The sequence below is a fragment of the Hyposmocoma kahamanoa genome, unplaced genomic scaffold, assembly GCF_003589595.1.
Source record: "Hyposmocoma kahamanoa isolate Upper Pololo Valley unplaced genomic scaffold, ASM358959v1 202, whole genome shotgun sequence".
NCBI lineage: Eukaryota > Metazoa > Arthropoda > Insecta > Lepidoptera > Cosmopterigidae > Hyposmocoma > Hyposmocoma kahamanoa.
The window spans coordinates 3,765,166-3,789,264 of NW_020653726.1; the positions used below are offsets into that span (position 1 = coordinate 3,765,166).

The 24,099-nt window shown below is 35.2% G+C and overlaps 2 protein-coding genes across 4 annotated transcripts in view; one reads left to right on the forward strand and one right to left on the reverse strand.

Moving 5' to 3' along the window:
- Window positions 1-22,054, forward strand: part of LOC113226825 (muscle-specific protein 20-like) — a 35,462-nt gene extending 13,408 nt beyond the window's left edge. Inside the window, exons 2-4 of the mRNA XM_026459597.1 lie at window positions 14,923-15,134; window positions 18,550-18,670; window positions 21,569-22,054. Coding sequence (XP_026315382.1) covers window positions 14,923-15,134; window positions 18,550-18,670; window positions 21,569-21,760 — 525 coding nt within the window. The 3' untranslated portion in view covers window positions 21,761-22,054. The remainder of the gene's footprint in view (window positions 1-14,922; window positions 15,135-18,549; window positions 18,671-21,568) is intronic.
- Window positions 513-13,176, reverse strand: LOC113226824 (myophilin). Of its 3 annotated transcripts, XM_026459595.1 has the most exons (5): window positions 13,061-13,142; window positions 12,367-12,392; window positions 1,366-1,565; window positions 1,059-1,179; window positions 513-871 (listed from the first exon to the last, which is right to left on the reverse strand). In XM_026459595.1, exons 1-5 carry the CDS (start codon window positions 13,125-13,127, stop codon window positions 689-691), a joined length of 597 nt encoding a protein of 198 aa, XP_026315380.1. In that variant the 5' UTR covers window positions 13,128-13,142; the 3' UTR covers window positions 513-688. The 3 variants fall into 3 exon arrangements, with proteins under 3 accessions (XP_026315380.1, XP_026315381.1, XP_026315379.1); XM_026459596.1 differs by lacking the exon at window positions 12,367-12,392 and having other exon boundaries at window positions 13,060-13,176; XM_026459594.1 differs by lacking the exons at window positions 12,367-12,392; window positions 13,061-13,142 and adding an exon at window positions 3,637-3,780.
- Window positions 22,055-24,099: the final 2,045 nt, after the last annotated feature.

Below are 24,099 nucleotides of genomic sequence, written 5' to 3' on the forward strand. Positions count from 1 at the left end.
CAATAGAGCTCCTTGTGAAAGAGTTCTTCCAGGGAAGTACTGCCACCTACCTATTTCTGCCGCCAAGCAATAATTATTAGCATAATTAGCATTACTGAGTTCCGGTTTTGAAGGTATGGATACTGGTTAAATTACAGGCACATGGGAATTGTCAACTTCAAGACTACGAGCTCAAAAACACAGTCTAGGACTATCATTTTAATGAGGGTCACAGGGATTAGTTGTAATCCAATCACTGATCAGACCAAGACCGTGTTTACTCATCTCCATTGTATACATTTATATAGTGAATACCCGAATGTCGATACATTTTATAAAATAATGTAAGCTACGTCTTTTCAAAAATGACACCAACGTCTTACAAAAAATAATTTATTAGATAATGTTAAATTTATTTACATATTCCACTTATCATGAAATTCTTAACAAAAAATAATGTTAGCATTATAAATCTAGTTACAAACAAAAGTTGTAGTAAATCTTCCATGTGCTGTTGTTAAGGCATCTTAGAAGGTAACAGCGACTTTACTTGCCTAGTAGTAAGTAAATACAAGTAAATAGATACCACTCAAACTGGAGAGATATATGAAAGAAACATAGATTTATTTTGAATACTGCTTATACCGAGTTTTTTTTTGGTCTCAAATACCAAATAATATTAGAAGAATGTGCGTGTATCCGAAAGTTTTTACATATGGCGGGTGTTTCCAAAACCGCCATGTCCGGATTGCGAAGCGCCCTTGTTGAAGCCCATCTGAAGATTAAGTTCGGCGTTGTGAGCCCTCAATTGCTCTTCTGTGAAGGTACGTTCGTTCTTATCAGCCATCTTTGGACCTAGCATGGGACCAGTGAACTCCGGGTGCTTCTGAGTCTGAAAGAAAGAATCAAGTATAAAAAATTATTTGACTTTCGTTGGTTAATCAGTTGTTTCTGACTCGATTTTTATTGAAATAAGATTAGATCAACTGTTTAAATCCGAAGTTGCATATAATTGCAATTTCAAATTATTTACTGCATTATAATTGATTCTAATGAGAAGATTCAAAGGCAGCACTTACAATTCTGCCAAGAGCGTATAAGCAGAGAGTGACTTGAGGAATGTTGCGCCTTTCAAACAAATCAGCAGTTTGAAAGATTTCTTCTTCTGGCACACCATATTTCTTGATTGCTGCTTGGAATCTGAAAAATTAAAAATTAGACGTTTTTCATTAATGAAAATAGTCTGGTTCTTTCTGTAGTTATCCGCTAGTAACTGTTAATGTCCCTGTAAATACCTTTTGTGCCATCTATTTTACAAAAAAAACGTAAGATATGGCGAGCAGTTAGAACTTCGATATCATCACCGTATACTATATATGTACCTACCTCTGGATATTCTCCATAAGTTGGAAGTTGGTTCCCTTCTCCTGAATCTTCTTAACGGAACCAGGAGCAAGTTTGTTGGCCAACTTGCAAAGGATGACCCCGTCCCTAAGGATGTCCTCATATTGGCCATTGGGAAGCGGCTCGCCAAGGACCGCAGAGATCCAGGTCAGGACTTCTTGTTCCTGTTCCTTATTCCTGGCCTAGAAATTAAAAGTAAGGTAGGTACTAATTAAATATCTAATGGTGATGTTTTATTTATTTATGTTTTATCCTCTACCAAGAAGCTCAGGTTAAGGAGATCGAAAGGCGTATCGGTTTTAAGTGAGCTGCTTTTGGTAAGCTAGAAGACCTCTTTAAGTCGAAACTCCCACAGTACCTGAAGACCAAGTTCTATAATCAATGTGTCTTTCCGATCCTCACCTACGGTGCGGAAACATGGACGCCCACTGAGCAAAATATACACAAAATTAAGGTGGCACAAAGAGCAATGGAGCGTTCTATACTGGGCATTTCTCTCGTGGATCGTGTAAGAAACGTCGAAATTCGATGTAAAATAAAGGCCGATAACGTGGTTAATCGCCCCACGAGGTAAAGGTGGAGGTGGGCGGGAACTTTGGCTAGACGAGAAGATGGACGATGGACCAAAGCAGTCACAGAATGGTGGCCAAGAGGAGCAAAAATGCCAGTGAGCAGAACAGCCCGATGGTCTGATCATATAGTCAGATTTGCGGGATCGCGCTGGATGCGAATGGCGCAGGATCGAAAATATTGGCGCAATAAAAAGAGGTCAATGCCCAACAGTGAGTTGATGTTGGCTGGCCATAATAATGATGATGATGTTTTATTATGATAAATAATAACTGATAAATAGAAATAGATAAAGAAATGATAAATAAAAAATATGAAAAATAATAACAATTATATACTTTTATTATGTGATGCTTAAAATTATTTTTTTTTAAAGTTCTTTGATACGTTCTCAAGTAAACTGACATTTACCGAGTTCTTAATCTGATGTTACTAACCACAGTTATGCTTCAAAAGACGGAAAAACGGTTGTCAATAAACGCCGCGAGTCTTGAACATGGGCCATAAAACAGGCGTTCCAGTGCCAAGTCGTTAGCTCCAGCATCATCTCCCGAAATAACACAACGCAAACAAGTATCTAAGGAGTCTGGAAAGCTTCGGTCGTGTGCAATCATTGATGACGAGCAGCTGTTTGAACGTGCTCTTTCAGCAATCGCGATTCTCATTTGGGTAACGTTCGAGATTTCTAGAGAACGATTGAGGATTACATTCCGGCTTAAAATATAAATACAAACTTTGTGGAATGCCGGTATTATGGAGCTTGTTAAAAGAATTTGGGATTCGGAATGTTTACTTTCTGCGAGAATGATACCTACTATCAATTGTAAACGAAGTGCATAATAACCCATTTAAAAGCTAATGTTGTATAATAATAGATTGCTTTTAGCTCAATAATAGAACGTAGCGTATAAAAATTAAACCAAAATTTTAAAAGACAATCTAATGAAAGTTTTTATTATCAAAAGTTTGATGTGGACATTATTCTACCTCGTAATTCGTAAATAATGTAAAATTATCTTATAAGTATGAAAATGTTGATTATGGAAGTCAATTTAAAGTTTAATAGCCGTTTCAAACTAATCTGTGGGAGTGATCGAAGTGTAAACTGTCAACATGGAGGTGACGATTTGAGCAGCTGTGGGATTTAACGTCGCGGATTGACGTCACTCAGCATTAGCTATAAATTAATAGTAATATTAAGATTACGTTGTGATATATTGAGATACAAATGTTTCTGTACGGAAAGTTCTAAAAATTTGTATGTTATATACGTTTAAGAACCCATTAATGTCAAGAAAGCGTTCAATTTTAACAGTTATTGTTACATTGTTTCAATGTTCGCGTTAATTTGCTAAAGTAGATCTGTGAAATTATTATATGTATATAGGTTGGTAGTTTATATACTCAAAATTAATATGTTTTCATAGATAACAATATTATCACGAATATTGCAAGCAGAATATGAAATAAATCAAGTACAGTATTAAAATAGGAAGATTAAAGAATTTTGCAACGCTATAAAGAAGAAATAATTGTTCGCGGTCGTAATATCTGAAATCGTATAACGGAAAGTTCAATTGTTTATTCTAACAGTGTAGATTACAATAACAAAACGAAGAAACAAACTACGAAAACAGAAAAAGTTATGTGAAATTGTAAAACGTGTTAAAAAAAATTACGTACAGGCATTTTTATGTTTTTGTCACGAAACTTTAAAAAATCACAAGTGAATGGAACGAGCTTCCTCAGTGGTATCACAGAACTGACTGTGATCCGCCCGCCCAACGTTTCCTCCCGCCCAGCTTTCGAAAGTACAGCGTCCATCGGCGTCAGCGTGGGCGGCCGCCCAGTAGTTTTTATACAATGATGCATGTATTATGTAGGTATAATAATGTTTATTTAAGAAAGCTTTTCCATAATGTACCTAATGTAGGCATTTGTTTTGAATATTATGCCTATGCTATGGAAATAAACTTCTTTTAAAATCGAAAAGACGTCTGTGTGTTTTGTTTCGTGTGATATAAAGAGTGACACATATAAGGTAGCAGATAGATAAACAAAACATAAAGAAGAGATTAACATTTCTTTCATTTAGCGTTTCGGTAACGTACATTACGACTTGGAATTTCGTTCGAATTTTCAAAACATCACTAATCACAAACATAAAATTGTAAACAGGGTGTATACTTTCATCTTCATTAATTTAAAGCTGAAATGAAAAATACAATTTATGTGTCATTTAAAATTACTTGTTTTTATAGTTTTTAGTGTAAAAGCTTTCATAACAAAACCTTGACGCGAACTACAAAATGAATGAGAGATAGAACTAAAACGGTGAAGATTTATTCATGTGTTACATTTTGTTACGGAGGGAATTAGTTTATTTTATAAAGGTGGTGATTTTGCTCTTTCTCCGGCGTTATCGTACTTGTCTAGTTCATAAATAACAAAAAAAAAAAGAAAATACCCCAGACAATCCAGTAATTATCCGTATTCGTCGACAGTACAAGTTTCACTTAGCAATTACAATGTAGAGCAACGTGAAAATTTTATTGCTATTACACGAGTACTAGGCGTTTTATAAACTTTTTTAATGAGCTTTATAGAATTTTCCACAAATGTTTAGTCAATACTTACGAAAAGAAAATGCACTAGTTAGGTTAGTAACGTTTCGTAATAACATACACTCCCATAATTAAGAAACGACGTCCTCTATTAATATTAGGTTATACCTACAGCCAACAGACAATAATTACTTTGTCGAATTCTAACAAAACTTGTAACGCAATTTTAGATTTCATTAGTTTCTCGGGTGTGTTAAAAAAAGAAAAAATGTGTAACGCTACATCACTTAATTGTAAAAACTCGTCTACTTATTCATCTAATTGTATCTCAGAGATCGCATTAATCAATCTTACAATCAATCTGCGTGAGCAAAGAATAGTGATTTGTTACGCAAGGCTCCAAGGTTGTTGTTTGACGCTAGTGCTTGCATTAAAACCTGAGCAAGCGAAGGAGTCTAAGATTAAACCACGAGCGAAGCAAGCGACAGCGAAACAATTTTTTAAATTTGTGGCGGTCTTTGGGGAAGTTCTATGTCCAGCAGTGTTCGGCTTTCGGCTGAAATGAAGATAATTATGATAGGATAGGGACATAACAAACAAATCTATTTTCACCTCTGTACCTCAGAAAGGCTTTCTTTCTCATTACAAATCAGCGCGCAAAAGCGTTTTTTGCATGCTAGCGTGGAAAATATTTTTGAAATTCGAACTTGACGATGGACTGTGGTACACCTAACTTTCTTTTTCGATGAAAAAAAGACAATGACACGTTCAACTACGCGATTAGTCGTACATTACATATTTATGTAATATAAATCCGTTAGTATATAGTATATTTTATTCTTATTATTGTTGACATTAAATTAACAATGATAAATAATTGTGTTTATTAAATCATTTTAATTCATCGAAGAACTAAAATAATTTCAATAATCACTTAATCACACATAATAAAAGACAAGCAAGATAAAAATTGATGAGGTGTAAATTCAGAACGCGCCGAAGAAAAACTTTTTCTTTTATCTAAAAAAGCTGATGTTTTATATTTTATAGTTTAGTGTTTTTGTTTTCATCCACCATTTTCTTCGCTATAGTGAGGTGAAAAGTTGTGTGTTTCGCACGGTACCAAATTTGTTTTGAGACTCGTGCCTTCAAACCCTCGCTACTCTCAGGAATCTATTTTTGAATTCTTAGCTTCCTTCGCTTACCCAAGTACTCTCGTCAAACAACAAGTTGTAGCCTTGCATAACAAATAACTATTATTACCTTAGAAATAGCAGTGTTCTAAGGTAGATGATTCTATTTGATTTATAAATGCAAATGATCACGATAATATTTGGTCTGTGCAAATGACGCATAATTTTTTGAAAAAGTTACGTTGCGCAACATACTTCATACGTCGATTACTATGAACCTAACATATCTTGTGTATAAGATCATAGATAATATCATTGAATCGCATAATAAGTTATTTAAAAAAATCTTTCCATACTTCCAAGCGTTTTCATAGCCTTGGTCTCCTTAAAATCCTTCTTCCGTCTTGAAATCGACTTCATAAACACCCTGTATAGCAGCCCGCATTAATTTAATTCACTTTACTTCACTCTTATTTATAAAAATATAAAATTTTTACAAAATAGATACCGGATATGACATCAGACGGAAACCGGAGCGAATCTATAATAAGCCAGGAGCGTTAGTCCAGTATAGTTTCACAATAGCAAAGCTTAAAGTCTTAATGTTACATAGTAAACCATTTTGCTAAACATACTCGTAGTTCACGTATTATAAATATAATAAAAATCGGTATCGCCAGGACTAGTAGGTTTTTATTGATGGTAGTCGATTTTCTTTTTTTGAGTTTTATAAGCATAATATACAGACACTGTACGATTGTACTGAAGTTTTTATTTAAACATGTAAACATGTATATTTTTTTCTCTATTGTTGTGTGTATCTAACCTAATCTAAACTTCATCCACAACTAGCTGACTCAATATACGTATAGATAAGATTGATATCATTGATTGGACAGTAGGGTAAACTCGCCTAATTACGTGGTATATCTAATTCGGTGACAAAGTATTTGGAAGATAATGTAGATTTAAATGACAAGATTTTACACTTTTCAAAGGAATGCTAAGATAGAACGATAACTTTCATTTTCCTTAGTAAAAGTCGGGTTAAAATTTGCTTTGAGCAGTTTTGCTTGCAATTTAGGACCTCACGTTATTTATCTGTTTTAAATAGAAAAAGTGTACGTATTGAGTTAAAACTGTGTCAAGTTCGTGGTCATCAATCAGCTGCTGATTCACAAACTTTCGTATGTAACACGGACTTAAAGTGACTGTCACGTAATTGCCTGTTACCAGTCTTCTATTAATTCTAGATATATTCGTCGCAAATAATATTTATATCTGCAATGATATGACTAAAAGATAGATTAACAATCCTAATAAAAACTTTTTTTTTCAAACAATCAGAAGATTTACTACACAATTGTGTTTTATCATGAAATTAGATGAGGCCATCCTCTACTCATATCCGTCAGCGACACCTCATATTTATTATTAAATAGCGACAACGTGAACATTCTAAATATATATGGATGAAACTTAATGCAGCTTTCTCGTATAAAAATATTGTAGAAGACACATAAATAGTTACAAATATGAGCCTAACTCCTGAACAAGGATCCTCTGCACTATGGGTAGCTAGGTCTTAGGTCGGTCACTTATGTTGCCTTAATATAACTTTCAATAAGTCTACTAGAATATTTACAAAATAATGGTAGAAAGGACATAGAAAGGAGGTGGCTTAAGATTAATTTTGTATAAATTAATTAATTAGTCACGTTTCGAGTTCTTAGGTTTTCGTGATTGTTACATATTCAACTGCCTCTGTGGCCGAGAGGTTCTCGTCTGCCATGCAGAGGTCCCGGGTTTGATTCCTGATGTTTCGGGCCCTTTACAGGTAAACGTTGGTTTGTTTGAAAAAACAAATATACGCGATTTAAATCCGGAAAAACAGTTTCGTTCCCTATGTGTAACAATCGCTAAAACCTAAGAACTCGATATACTTATTAGTTCTAATGTTTATAAACAAAACGAAAAACAGGCAATCCAGTCCGAACAGAAAGACTCAATGAAATATTTTCAATGTAGGAGGAAAGAATAAAAAAGTAACATGTACGATACGATGAATTATCATTAACCAAGTCACAAAAGCACGGTGGGTAGGCAGTCATAACTGCGTGCAGTCATCATTCACTAGTCACCGGCACAAAAGAAACGTGGGTATGGATGGAGTAAACAACTTACAGTACCTACACCAATGTATTTATATAAAACAGCCAACTGTCATAATTACGTGGAAAAACACAAATTATGTTTTAGTTGTATTCAGAGTCAGCAAGTTATCCACAAACCACTAGTAACAAATAACATGCCACGTCACCAGTGGGAGCACGCAGTAGGAGCATGAAGAAACAGCCCTTGTACTGCATAGTCTAAGGATTAACATCAGTGCAACCCTCACCTTCGAAAATAAAAGCCGTGTCATCTGCAAAAGTCACTACTCTGGCCGACGCTACTCCAAGATTACATAAATCGTTCATGTAAACTCAAAATCACGTTAGCTCAAGAACAATTCCCTGGGTTACGCCAAAAGTTACGTTACTCAGTGTTGTTGCTACAAGTACCAAGTTTTACAAATCGATTAGTCAAATAGCCAGTGAAACAGATCAAGACCAGTCTCTTAACTCCAAAAGCTTAGCTTTAGTTTTCTTAGGTAGTAGCGGAATTGAGATGATAGTGAAGGCCATTTTAAGATCCAAGAAGTCACCGATGCATTTATTACCACTGCCTAAACTTTGTACCATGGTTTGAGTAAGCATAATGCTCACTGCTGCATCTTCAGTGCTTTTACCTGGTTGAAAGCCAATTTGGTATGGTGCAAGTACAAATTTGAGCTTTCCACAAAATTTAACAACGGCTAACTTACTACTTTTCCTAAGAGTTTAACAAGAGTGAGCAAAGAGATAGATCGATAATTACTAACATCATGCCTATCTCCCGATTAAAACATAGAACAAACTTGGACAAATTGTACCCTAATAGTCAATCTATCCCATACAGGTTAGCCATTCGTTTTAAATTAACCCAAGTGATCCTACCTCATGTGGGATCAGTTGGGTTGAGAAAAAAAATCGATTTCGATTCGATAAAATGTGGTCCTATGATACGACTCCCTAAATTTGGATAAAAGACAGTATACTGGAATAAAACCCGCGATTTTCCTATAAAAATCGACCTGCATTCTTTGGTTTTCTTTGACAAACGTCTACTAAACGTTTTCACATATTATTTAAATTTTAAAATCGGGACTTAAGGATGTTTAAATATCTTTTATTCACCGCGATACCTTTCTGACGTTGTTGCAACAGCAATGTCCATGATCTCGAAAGGAAGGCACTTCGAGGTTAATACAATATGTTTTGTACACCATTAAATCCCGATTTTAAAAATTCTCAAATCAAATAATCGTTTTATAGTCGCCACACCTATTTAGTTTATGGAATATTATGAGGTTTTTACTACCATGATTTTTTTTGTGAAAATATAATAATAATACTAATTTATCGAGTTCTTAGATTTTCGCGATTGTTACACATAGAAAATGAAACGTTTCATTTCCTAAATACTAATTTATTTTCCAAAACGCCTCACATTAAATATATTTATGTGAATGATATATGTTAACACTACTAAGCAAGTATTATATTTTTATTAAGAAAGGGCTGTTAGAGTTGCTGCACTGAGTTTATAGAGTACAGCCGCTGACTAAAATTCAATTATCGGAGTCTCCACTAGTTTGTTATTATTATTATTGAAACAAAGATCGAACAACACCAAAAAAAAAATTCGTCGATCAGCCATATCAAAGGAATTTTCTTAGTGTAGTTCGAACTTTTCATCAATAACCATTATAGAGTTTTTACGACGAAACATCGCTGTATCACTTGATATAATAATTATGCACCAATGCCTGTTACTTTTTTTAATTAATAATAATAGTAAATAAACATATACCTAGAATTAAAAAAGGTAATCATTATACTGGGTGTACTTTAATACAATACAGAAATTCCAGGCATGATAATACGAAAGTACGTACGAGTTTTATTATGAGGATCTAATAAAGTGTACGAAAACCGATGGCTGCACCAAAATAGTCTTGTTCGTGCTCTGTAGCTGCTTAATATAAAATGTCTACACTTAACCAATTGATATGGAACAGTTTCTATGTGGAAGTAATGATTTCTAAAATAGAGTCCATAAAATTGTGTATTAAGTATAAAGGTGGAGCAGGAAATACCATTAACCTGTTTATCTTCAAAGATCAAAATAAATAGACAAATGAATTCACTTAGGTATGGACTTAAGATAAGAATTACCCTTTTAAGCTCGTCTCGACGTAGACGACGTATACCTATGTACATACGTTTATGACCTGACTGCCTGCTTATCAATCGACACGTACAAGAACATAATTAACTTGCGAAGGACTTGCGACTTAATCTTCATGCATTGAACAACAGGCGCAGTTAGCATTGCAAAACAATAGGTCATTTATCTATTTTCAATGACAATAGAAATAAAAACAATTATTTCGATTATGTGTACCTTGCTACTTGTATAGTCAGCCAATAAAGAGTCCCAATGCTGGTCACATGCTTCACAATCGGAGGGCAGATTGTAGTTCCCACAGGCAGGTTCAATGTGAATTGGGATCTTCACACACGTAATTAAATTGCTTTGTGTGTGCAGGTTTCATCACAATGTTTTCCTCACAGACCACATAAATAGTTTTCCTTCACCGAAAAGCTCATGGTAAATTTCAAAATTTCGCAAACGAATTCCGCGAAACTCAGAAGTGCGAATCACCACAGATATTTACTTACAAGTAACTACACATAGTCCCTATATATAGGGACTATACATAGTCCCTTACAATAATGTAATGAACTTACAATCTTAGCAAAATCGCAGGCGTGTCTTTTCTCCTCTAAACGGAGTCCCTTTCACCTGACTCCAACTTTTCGTGATACCTGTACCGATAGCCAACCGTCTTCACCTACTTGGAATGGACCTGTCGTCCAATCTGAACTTCGGCAGATACATTAAATCCATGGCCAAAAATGCAGGCAGAATAGCATTTTGACCAAAGTGAGGAAAATAATATTCGGCATTTTTATTGCGAATATAAGAGGTGTGATCGAAAATGAGTAGTTTGTATAATAAAATATAATTCATTGATTCTATCCAAAAGGAGAGCATCGTTTTAAAAGGTTTTTTATTATGTCCAGACGGACACCGTTTTCAGTTTGGCTTACCGCCAAACTATTACATATATCGTATACTATCCACTTAAATTGTATAAAAAACGACTGCGTTTCTTGGTACTTAAAGTATTGCACATAATCATAATTGTAGATTGTATAATATATGAAGTATGTAATAAATTGCGTTTTTAATACGTATATTGAGGTCAAGTAGGTGTGGCGATAAATTTTGTAGGTATAAATATGCAACAGTTGTTCTTTTTTGTATTAATTGTTGAATTATTTCCGATGTAACGCAATTAAATTAACACCCTGCATAGAAGACTGGGTAGTAAAATATGAAGTAAAGTTTTGTCAATTACGCAAACCAACGTTCCTTAAAGGATTATTCTTTTTTTTTCTTTTTTTTTTATTAAAAATGGACGTACTCTTGACCACTACCTAGCCCTAGAGCAAAGATGAGGTCTACGTTGGTACGAGCTCGCCCAGAAGAATACGGCAATTTTGCCGTAAAAACTACATATAGTTACCTGATATTTGTTGTTACTTGTGCATTATCATATCATGGGTATAATAAAGCCACATATATTCATACGTCACAAGTGCTTTTATCTCATGACAGTGATAAAAATAATACTAATCACGAACAAAGCAAATGAAACGAATAAAGTAAATTAGATATTTTGGGAAATTGTATGACTCTCCTATTTAAGTATAAAAAGTTATCGAATAATAATACCATTTGTAGAATGCTTTGAACCTCTCCCATCAAAAGTTGTCAATTTACAGATGTGGCCCTATTACACTAAGGTACGATATCTCTTGCAATAATCTTGTAATAATATATGTAATAATAATAATCTTGGGGTTTCTACACGCACCGCAAATTTGGTTTTAAAAATGTAATTACAATGATAATAACATTAATAATTCAGGCGACCACACCAATTACCTGATCTCAAACTTCAGAATTCCCCGAAGGTACTGTGAGTACCAGAGCAACAGAAGTAACTTTAGGCCATTGTAGATTCCGGGTAATCCCGGAACACCCACACCGAACGAGTTCAAAGGGAGAAGAGAAAAAAATTCGATTCCCTAATTGATCCTAACAACCATTAGTACCAGTAGAGCTCCTCGTTAAACAGTTCGTCCAGGAAAGTCCCGCCACCTTACCTATTTCTGCCGCCAAGCAGTAATAATAACGCACACACTCATATCCCCGCACTAGAGATACACTGTACGGCGGGTGTCATGGACACACAAATAGACAACCACAAATTACATCTAAACTCACGAAAGAAATAAATGCAGGCCATACAAGTGTAAGTTAAATGTAATATAAGTATTACTGGTTTCCGATTTGGAAGAGTAAGGGTGAAATTACAGGCACATTGGACTTGTCAACTTATGTCTCAGGGTGAATGGCGCAGTGGCAGTGCCCCTAAGATCTTTGCGATTTTAAGCTCTAACTGGCACTGCAGCTGTTATAGATAGGCGTGTATAGCTTACCATCAGGCGCACGACTTGTTCGTCCCGTCATTTGATATTATGAAAAAAAAAGACATTACTAAACCTAAAACGGTTTTAACTGTAAAAATAAATTAAAATTAAATTATATTCATGTGTACTTATTAGGTATATGAAACAACAAAATGAAAATTATAACCAACCAACAGACTTTGTTGTTATATATTAATAGGATACGTAACGTAAGTGATACATGTTCCCCATGCTGGTACCGGTTAAAAAAAACAGGAAATCCCATAAATTAACGAATTTTCTCCAATGCATAGTCCACTGAAATTTCTTTATTTATGAGCTGAAGCATTATATGCATAATGTCATCGTCTGTTTTAATATTGGTTATTATTTTTTAATTTAAATCTATGAGTGGCACTGCAACTGTCATGGATATGCGTGTCGCTTACCACCAGGCAAACGACTTAAAATAAATAACTGGAATCTAATCTGGGAGCTACTCATCAAGCGCCCACCCAGCAGGTTAAGTCACCGAGGACGATTTAACTTAACTTTTACGATTCTCGCGGTCTTAATTGCGAGTCTAGTACCCGTGCACACAGTTTTCCAAATTTTGTTAATGTGTTAATCAAATTGACCTTTGTAATTTATGTTTATGTGACATTATGTATATCATAGTGTTAAGTAAAATAAAATATTATTCTCATAATTAACACTACTTACCATAAACATGTATTCAAAACTATAGAATTATTGAAAACACTTTCGGCAATACAAAAAAACAAATCCATAAAACATAAGGATTACAAGTGATCACTAAAAGTAAGATGATAGGGACAATTACAAATAAATGATTAAAGAGCATGACTTGATACTACTACACGTCTGCTCGCAATTAGACCTTAGCGAAGTTTAAGTTCAAAGGAGCATTACGCTTGACTGGCTTGTTATAAATATTGTAGTAAAAACTAGGAAATCAACAGGTTGTCATTTGTTACATTGTTCCAACGTCTCAGGCGCAACAATATATCTGCAAAACGCAATGATTTCAAGAGAGGCATTACAAATGTTTAAAAATCTTCAAATTGACAGTTTCTGTCCTTACCTATTTGATTTTTCGTAGTTATCGTAAAATTTTGTTCAATAAAGTGACAATTTGTTTGTGCTAATATTAAAAAACGAAAGCTTTTTTAACATTACCACATCCGTCTTTCTTTAGTCAATTTGAGCATCTTAGACTGTTTTATAAAATAATATTATCAGTTAAACTATCATTTAAAATTAAATAAAAACCGCATGACACAGCCAAAAGTTTTTTATTTTTTTACAATAACATACACACTCAACACAGCCCCGAACTAAGGAAAGCCTGTGTAGCCATGGTGCCATGGACACACGTAGACAACCACAAATTACACCCAACTCACGAGAGAAATAAATGTAGGCCATACAAATATTTCTTCCGAACCGGGAATCGAACCTGGGACCTCTGCGTGGCAGTGGCATGATAACCGTTCGACCACGGAGGCAATTAAGTAAACCTGAATGAATACTTCATTGCTGTATGAATACTACAATGTTACGATCGACTAAGTCGACTAATAAGGTCCCTGTGCTTGCTCAGGCTATAGCGCCCTTCTTGTATACCCTAGGGAAAGGAACGGGAGGTGTACACTACTATCACCCGTGTTTAAAGAAAACTACAATTTAGGGCTATTCAAGATTTGATTTTGCTATGCTGTAGTATGAATAGCCAAATAAAATTCCTAGTTATGACTATAAATTGTGTTTTTTGTAAACCAAGTCTGGTGTCTGTGGAGTTTTTTTTTTTTTTTTTTTTTTATTGCGACTCGACAAAATGACTGCACCGCGCCTGATGGAAAGTGCGAATACAGTCCAGAGATGAGAGTAACGGATGGAAAACACAAATATCTTCACTCCGTCACTATCATTTTGCCGGTCTGGCCAAATGCACTGGATGTACACCAACTGATCCCTGAACGCGATTCGCAAAAGCGTTTCACTGTGGAGGGTTTTCCGCCGTGTGTACTGTGGTCGCTATCCAGTCGGCACAGAGCCTACCACAATGCTAAGCAGATGGACACTTGTGACGCCCTCGGTCGCCTCTTACGACCCCCACGGGCATGTATGGGGAGGCGACAATGTATTCTTAAGCCGTCGCCCCACGGCTAAAAAGTTTGGTTATAAACCTTATTATTTGAGGCTCTGTATTATCCAATTCTCTCCTACTTGGGAATAAATTTATGTATATTAGATGAGTGGTTATTCGTACTGTGCGTCGCTTTCACTACAAGTTAACGATATTTAACCTATAACATTAATGAAAAATTCGGAAAATCCGGTACCTTTTGTCCATAATAAATTGAAACAAGTTCCTTTAAGATCTTGAAACTCCCTTTATTGCCGATGTACAAGCAAAACAGGCGATTAAAAAACCGAATAAATGATTAACCTCACTTTATTAATATTTCGAATTATGCACGTTTTATTACGATTATTACTATTTACACACGTGTAACAGTAAAATTACAGTAGTATCAACGAAAATTCTTTTTCTTTTTACAGTGCGCTGGCAAACGCGAGCCTGAAAAAGAGCAGGAAGCACAAGCATGGATCGAAGCAGTAATTGGTGAACGGTTTCCCCCAGGAGTACCGTACGAGTATGCCCTCCGTGACGGCATCATTCTTTGCAAACTGATGAACCGACTGCAGCCAGGCATCATCACAAAAGTCAATATCTCTGGCGGAGACTATAAGTTCATGGACAACATTAGCCAGTGAGTTTGTTGTTTTGCCTCGATAAATGTAAATATTCCTATAAAAAAAAAGTTCTAGGTACTTTAGATCCCGTAACCCTATGCATCTTGGTTATACAGGTAATATGAATTTTGGATGATTTTGGACAAAACGAAAGATATGTTCAAAACACATGTGACCCCGGGACCTGTAACCGTAGCTGGGGCTACTCTTGAAGTTGTACATAATTACGTCTACCTTGATCAAAATTGTAACTTGACCGGCACAATTTCGGGAAGAAAGCCGACAGGAGAATTCGTTTGGGCTTGGGAAGCTTAACCACATGTTCATGTCGTCAATCCCACAAAGCCTAAAAACTAACGCATTTAACCAGTGCGTTCTACCAGTTATGCCCTACGCAGCCGAGACGTGGACATTAACAACTGGTCTCATACACAAATTCAAGGTCGCTCAGCGTGCGTTGGAGCGAGCTATGCTTGGGGTTTCTCTGATGGACCGAATCCCTAACAAGGTCATACGTTAAAGAACTAAAGTGACCGACATTGCTCGCAAAATCAGTAACCTTAAGTGTCAGTGGGCCGGGCATGTCTACAGGAGGGTTTATCGCCGATGTTCTGGAATGGCTACCACGTCAAGGAAAACGCAGTGTGAGACGGCCTGCGGCAAGAGGACGGACGACCTAAGCAAGTGGCCGGCATCGATTGGATGCGGGCGGCACAAGACCAGGAGAGTTGTTGCGCTCCAGGGGAGGCTTATGTCCAGCAGTGGATGATGATGAATTTTGGGAGACACAGTAATAATAAATAATTCAAACATAGATATACCTATCTCCCTGAAATTATCATATATTCTTCTCTGCACTAGTAGAGTGAGTACAACCGAACACTACGTTAGGTTACTAGACCATTAGCATTAGATACAAGGCAGAATGTCAAGGTTAGTAAAATGTATAGACAAGATATATGCCACAGACGACTTGTTTGGACGTCGTAGTCCTTATAAATTATAAACGGTAACGATGACCTACAATAATGAGCCCCTGGTAATGTAATGTCCACTGTACAGTTACAGTTCTCAAGGAAAGCTATAGTTCGGTTATAATATTATAATGGGAGTTAAAATAATCAAATTTATGTTTGCTACAAAAAAACTTAAAAAAAATTATTTGTAAAACAACATTTCAACATTTGGTGCACATAAAAATGCATGTGTAGAATATTCAAGGATATTATATTTTATACAAAACGAGCAGGACACATTATTCATTATACACAAAACTATGAGGTTCAAACAAAAGCAAGTCGTATTTTTACTAATTAAAATATCAAAATGACGCTACTCAAACGCTCTGCTTGGTTAAATTTAAATTGGCCTAAAGGTTTTGCAACTGGGCCATACACCTCTGTAAAATTAAATTAAAATTATTATTCAAATCGGTACCTTCAATGAACACTACGCCAACTTAATTTTTTTTTTGTTTTTTATGTCACAAAATTCGTTTTTGTTTTCGTTTTTGAATTTTGTTTTTGATTTCTTTTTTTTTTTCAAAATATTCGGATAGCATATTATTAATATAAATATGGCTGTTTGTTATTAAAAATAACAGAAGCTGACCAAAAAATAAAGGCGTAGTTCATTGGAGGTATCGAAATAATATAATGGCACATTTACACCGGACCGTCTGTCGACCTTCGGCAAACTACTTCACCTGCAGGAGGCGACGCAGGCGACTCGCCATCGCCATTTACATCGAATCAGATTACAGCCGACTATTGACTAAAACACGGCTAAGTGACAAATGGTCGGTTATTTGACCATAAAATAGCAAAAAAACTGCTTTAAATAACAAAAAATAGAGGACAAAATTCTCTTTTAAAAACAGTTAAAATTAGTTAACGTGTTCGACTTATCGGAACTTACCCTAACAGTGCATAGCTGAAATATCATTAATCAATTTCAATATTCTGAAAACCGGGTTATGGTTTTTATGATATCTCAAAAGACTATTTTGTCACTTAGCCGCGTTTATCATAGAGCGCACTGTAAGTTTCCGGAACCGGCCACACACTACAATATTTAAAAAGTAATTACAACATTTGAAAATGAAACTCTTTGGTTGTAGAGTAGGTACAGTTTGTTTCATCTGACTGTCACTTGTTTTTACATTGTGGCGTTATTTTAGAAATGGATTTAACTCGTGAAAATTTTCGTAGTATGATTTCCTACGACTTTAAATGTAATTTAACAGCTCAGCGGAGCTTCACTCTGCTGCTTTTGGCAATGAAGCACCATGCAAGACGACTATTTATAGTTGGTTTGCAGAATTCAAACGCGGTCATCCACTGCTGTGAACAGCCAAAATATCGATGCTGCGCACCGTATGTTCAAAACAGACAGGCATGTGACCATACCATGAGATTCGGACATCTTAAGCATAGGCATGAGTCAAATGGAATCAATACTACACAAACATTTGGGTGTGAAAAAGCTGTGCTCTCGGTGGATCCCACACAATTTGACTGAAGCTCAAAAAATGGATCGCGTCACTTGGTGCAATGTCATGCTTACCAGGTTCGACGAAGCGGCGTCAAATTTGGTGTAGGACAGGTGACAAAACATGAATTTATAGTTACGATCCCAAAACAAAGCAGCAATTGAGCGTATGGGTCTTTCGAGATAAGACGAAACCAACCAAAGTGGCGCGCGTGCAAAGTGCCTCTGAGCGGTTGTTTGCTTCTTTTTTTAATAAAACTGGACACGTGGCTACTGTTGCTTTAGAGAATCGTTGTACCGTGAATAGTGATTGGTACACGACCATTTGTTTCCCGGAAGTTATTGACAAGCTCCGTAAAAATAACCGTAAATGCCGTATCATCTTGCACCTCGATAATGCCAGTCCTCACACGGCCAGACAGATAAATGAATTTTTGAAGGTGAACAACGTTGACCTTATGAGCCATCCCGCGTACAGTCCCGACCTGGCACCTTGTGACATTTATTTATTTCCAAAAATTAGGAACCAGTTACGCGGTCAACAATTTTCATCACCTGATGAGGCCGTCGAAGATTGAAAAATATGTTTCAGAGATTGTGACGGAAGAGTGGCATAAATGTTTTCAAAATTGGTTCATTCGTATGATAAAGTGCATTAACGCAAAAGGAAACTATTTTGAGAAACAATAAATTCATACATATCATATAAACAATATATTCTTATTCATTCCGGAAACTTATAGTGCGCCCCACGTAGTTAGCGGACGGCAGTATAGTGTTCTGTGCACCAAGTCGCCTGCCGTCTACGGCAGACTACGTCGCCTTTGAAGTGAACCGTGAAGTTTAACCTTACATTTTAAATTAAAAAGTAGTCGTACATTATTTACCTATTTTTAATATGTATATTATGACATTACGAAATGGAAGTCTTTTTCATTACAGGTTTCAAAAGGCGTGTATAAAATACGGAGTACCTGATGTAGACCTCTTCCAAACCACCGACCTTTGGGACCAGAAGAACATCTCTCTCGTCACACAAACCATATTTGCCATTGGCAGAACGGTACGTATCTATAAGAATGAAAAGAATCTGCAACGGATAGACGGTGTGAGTTGAGCTGTGGACAAATAAGAAAAGAAGTTTTAGGAATATGCGAATGTCATATACAGAGAACCACAATTTAACCACTATAATGTGGTGTTTTACTCATAAATATGTGATTTACAAAGTTAAAGTAAGAATTCTATTGACAAAAAAAGTCATCTTGAATAGAATCATTATAAGTAGGACGTCAATGTAATGACATGCTAAATTTTTATGTAATCTTTAATTTCATAAAAGGAAAAGGGCAGATACGAATAAAACGAGAGTAAATGTATCACCACAGAACAATAAATACAGTAGAAGTGCTTAATGGGCATTCCACGTGTGCCAACAGTACACGGAGTTTCACATACTTCAACTTAGCCGCCTTTTTAGCTTTGTATGGTTTTGCCAATTATCTCGCGCAAAACCTCGAAAAATACCTGGAAAAATACCTTACTTTGCTTCTTTGCAGTGAAAAATAAGAGTTGCACCTGTAATCAATGGCCGCGTCTCTATCATCGTTAAGTTATATTTTATTTTATTTTAATAAATTTTCTGTTTTCTGTTTATCGTAAAACATTTTTTGTTATAAGAAACGAAAGTAAACCTTATACTGCAGCAGTATGATCTACTTCATTTGGAGAACATTAATACGCGTTAACCGTACGTCGTCTTTCAGCTGTTGCTGGTAGATGACAGCACATTGCATTAGATTTCAATATAAAGGTCGTTTTCAGATGACCTCCAAAAATGTGTCCCTTTCAATAACTTTTATGTTATTACATGAATACTAAGTATTATTTATTTAATATGATTGCTTGCTTACTTAGTCTGTGTTACACATAAAAAGACTGCTTTACTACGTCACAGTAATAAATAAAAACTAAAAAAGTGCTCAATTTCTCAGTCATGGGAGCCGGTTCCACGTCGCCCTAATTTTAAGAAAAGAAGAAAAAAAATTTAACACTCGTTGAAATCGCAATATTTCCCATCGAGGATAAACTCTAATAACTTTCACGTCGAATACATACCATAACTTTCCAATTTATTACAAACAAACACGTTTTTTTGGGAATACAAAATGTGTTTCAATATTCTTATCGTAAGTGTCACTTCAACTAAAAGTCTCCTAATAACAAAAGTTCATACCGCATCACCTTCACCCTTCGCACACGTGAGAAGGGACTCCTGTCGGAATGGAGTGTACACAGTGAAGTAACCTATGCATCTCCGTTTTTGCAAAAAATCGACTTAAATACCAATTTCAGCACTAGTGACTAAATCGTTCTCATTCATGTAAAGCAAGTTAACTAAATAAGTATTAAGTAATAGTTTTATAAACTTTATTGTACGAGTACATCAATCATACAAAGGGAACTTTTAAATCGATGCACTTTTATAACGGTCCAGCATATTTTACACACTTGACAATTAAAAATGTATCCAAATATCATTATTGTCGCTCTAATTCTTGTCTACTTTTAAGTCAAATAGTTACTTTAAGCCAAATATTTACTTGAAATATAACAATTAGATGGTGATAGTGGTGGTGATGACGGTAGTGACGCCGATGATGGTGGTGATGATGACGATGATGATTGTAGTGATGATGACGATGATTGTGATGATGACGTGAATGATAATGATGCTGATGATAATGGTGATCATGATGATGATGTTGATGGTGGTGATGATGATAAATTGATGTACAACAAAGATTATATGACATTAACAAAATACTTATTTAGATTTATTTATTAAGTACATATAGATAGATAGATGGTCTTACACGGATGAGAAGGACTTTGATACAAGAAGTTATATTAAAATATTTGTTACATATTAAATGATGTTAAATGTTCTTTTGTGAACGATAAAATGTGTGTTGTAATAACAATTTCTCATTACTGTGCCGTCTTTATCATTTATGTTTATGAAAAAATCATTCGTGTTACTGCAATCTCATTCGTGTGACCTCAAAATATCGTTTTTTGTTGTATTTAACTTAAATATTTCAGTGATATTATGATTATTGACATTGCTTGAACTTATGTGTTTACGTTTAAGACCTTAAAACCAAAAGAAAAAAGGGTTTCACAAAAATCACTCAAAAAGTGCCATTGAAATTCGAAAAGTGAAATTCACCCATAAATTAAAAACTTGCAATAATGGAACCTATTGAAATTTCAACGATATGCCAACTGAGAAAAGTTTAAAATCCAAAATTTGTTATATCTTTTTAAACTAGACACTACTACCAATTATTATCAAGATTTCATGATGTTAAATTTTATGATAGTGTGAGTTTTAGCGACAACGGTTCTGATAGTAAACAAGGCTTAAAGCCAATAGAAGGTGTTTTTTCCTTCCGTGAAACATACTCGCTTTTCAGTATTCACTTACTTTCTTGCTTTTCCCTTCGCTTCAATTAGGTAATCCGTTTTTTTTTTACTTTTCGCAATCGTTTAAGCTCACATTCCCGCTTCCAATGATCATATTATATACAAAAAAAAGATCCAATTCGAATTTGTATCATTGACATTCGGTTCTATACACGCTGGTGGCGCCCCCTATCAACTAGGTCTATCCCTTGCTTTACAAACTTGCAGTATAATCCACAATACATATAATTATAACATTACATAGAATTGTAATTCATCTATTATTAAATATAATTGAAATTTGTAACTGTTGATGACAGTAATGAATAAACTTTTAACAGAAAATTTATAACAAGCATTAAGTCAACCGTGACCATGGGACCTGTAAAGGGCCCGAAGCGTCGGTTTGTTTGAAAAAACAAATATACGCGATTTAAATCAGGAAAAATAGTTTCATTTCCTAAGCATTAACTCAGTAATAATTTTGTCACAGGCATACAAGCACCCAGAATGGCGCGGTCCCTTCCTAGGACCAAAACCCGCTGAAGAGAATCGCCGTGACTTCAACGAGGACGTACTACGTGCTGGTCAAACTGTGATTGGTCTTCAGGCTGGCACTAACAAGATGGCCACACAATCCGGACAGAACTTTGGCGCTTCCCGCAAAATTATTTTGGGCAAATGAAAGGAATATTGCCGTTGTAATTTATATTTATAGGATTTTTAGTATTATTTATTAAGTATTGTGAAATAAATAATAATCATATGTAATTATAAATCAGCATAGGTGTTAAGTTTAAATAAAAGTATTTATTTACCTATGTCTTAAACACATAAAATAAAAATCGTAAAAGTAGACATTGAAACTTTGTGGAGCACTTAATGTCGTCTCCTATATAATTTATTTTTATTATTGTTATTTGTAATCCCACGAACCTATACCTATCGACTCCACTACATCCTGTCTGTGATTCTTGGGCTATCGGTAAAATGAGGAAATAAATAATACATATTTTAATACACTACTGTGTTCACATATCTATACCCTTAGAATAATAACGCATAGAAACCTAGCCCGCACACGCTAAGTGAGGCAAGTTAGAGGGTTCCAAACGCGTCCCAGGAGCGCGCGGGCTGTTAGTGCTCAAGGTCATATTGCACCGCGAACAGCTCCAAAATTTTTTGCTAAAAATGACGAAATGTGCGGTAAATGGGTGTAAAAATACAACAGACAAACACAAAATAGACACTAACATCGCATTCCACAAGTAAGTAATGCGTTTCAACTCATATTTTTATGTAAATATTCACTAAAACAGAAAAATAATTTCGCGGCAACAAGATACGAAAGTGTTGCAAAGTAACGAATTTTTTTTCTCCCCATTTTGCTATTCTGTATCAAAATAATTATATTACGTAAATTTTAGTGGTGCCTGTAATTTAGATTTATTTGCGCATCTTGAACTAATATTTACTTTAATAAACATTAAATGTTTTCGTTAACTCCTGTAAGTGATTGGGACACTTAATTATTTTATAATACTTTTAACGGCTCTGCGTTCATGCTTTATTGAATAATTATTTATTTTAATTTTATTTGAATTGGAGCACATATTGCAACAAATTTACAGTACTTATATATTTGTTTCTACTATAGTGTTGGCACCACCAGTACAACTTTGATAGCTTATTATATGTCTTTCTTTTCGTAACTCAAGCGAAATATTTTATATTAAAATATTTTATTTTCTTAAAAGGGGAGCATTCTTAAGCGATTTTTTAATCTATTTTAACAGTTATTTTCTTTAATGTTTGCTTATGGCATTTTCGGTTTTAGGTTTCGAATATGGCACTTATTTCTAAATCCAAGATGCGGGAGCGATTTTTCGAATAATGGCAAGTTGGGTATCGTTTTCGAGATGTTTGGGAATGTTCAATACAAATATGGCACTCATTTCTAAATCCAAGATGGCAAATACGACAGTTCAAACAAAAGCAATATTCGTAATGAGCACCCCCAAATACCTCGAAAACGATACCCAACTTGCCATTATTTGAAAAATCGTGCCCGCCATCTTGGATTTACAAATAGTGCCATATTCACATTGAGCATCCCCAAATACCTCGAAAATGATACCCACATAGCATTTTTTTGAAAAAATCGTGCCCGCCATCTTGGATTTAGAAATGAGTGCCATATTCGTCATGAGCATCCCCAAGTACCTCGAAAATGATACCCATATTGCATTTATTTCAAAACTCGTGTCCGCCATCTTGGATTTAGAAATGAGTGCCATATTCGTAATGAGCATCCCCAAATACCTCGAAAAGGATACCCATATAGCATATTTTGAAAAATCGTGTCCGCCATCTTGGATTTACAAATAAGTGCTATATTCGTTTTTCATCGACAAAACCGAGCACATCTGTAGGCACCTGATCGACAATGTCGGGCAAATCTGTAGGCACCTTTAACTTAATGATGAGTTAAGCAAGATACAATTTCCCCACTTTTGAGGGAAATGTTATTCCATGGCATCATTATTTGTATATTTGTGTGCGTGCCGACGAGCGTAGTTACAAGTTGCTTACGCCTACATGAATTTGGTTTTTGCCTCACTTGTGACAGTTCGTTTGATATGAAACTATCATTCTATGCGTTATTATTCTAAGTCTATACCCTTATTGTATTTGTACCATTATCTAAAAAAAACTACTTATCAGAAGAGAAAAGAAGGCATTGTGGTAAGAAAAAAAGGAGCAAGTACGTATGAGCAGCTACTTAGTATTTTCGTGTATCTTTTACACGCGATGTGTTAATGCGTCGTTCTGCTCTTAATATTAAGGTCATGTATAAGTTGTATTTTTATAGAAACTTAATTATAATTTTTGTTCTTAAAGCCTACCTAGTGGTAATAATAAAACGCTCTTTTATCTCCTCTACGGGACGCCAAACAATAATAAAAAATAGCAGTCAAAGGTTGTTTGAATCATAGCCATTAAGATAAAAAAAAACATAGCAGA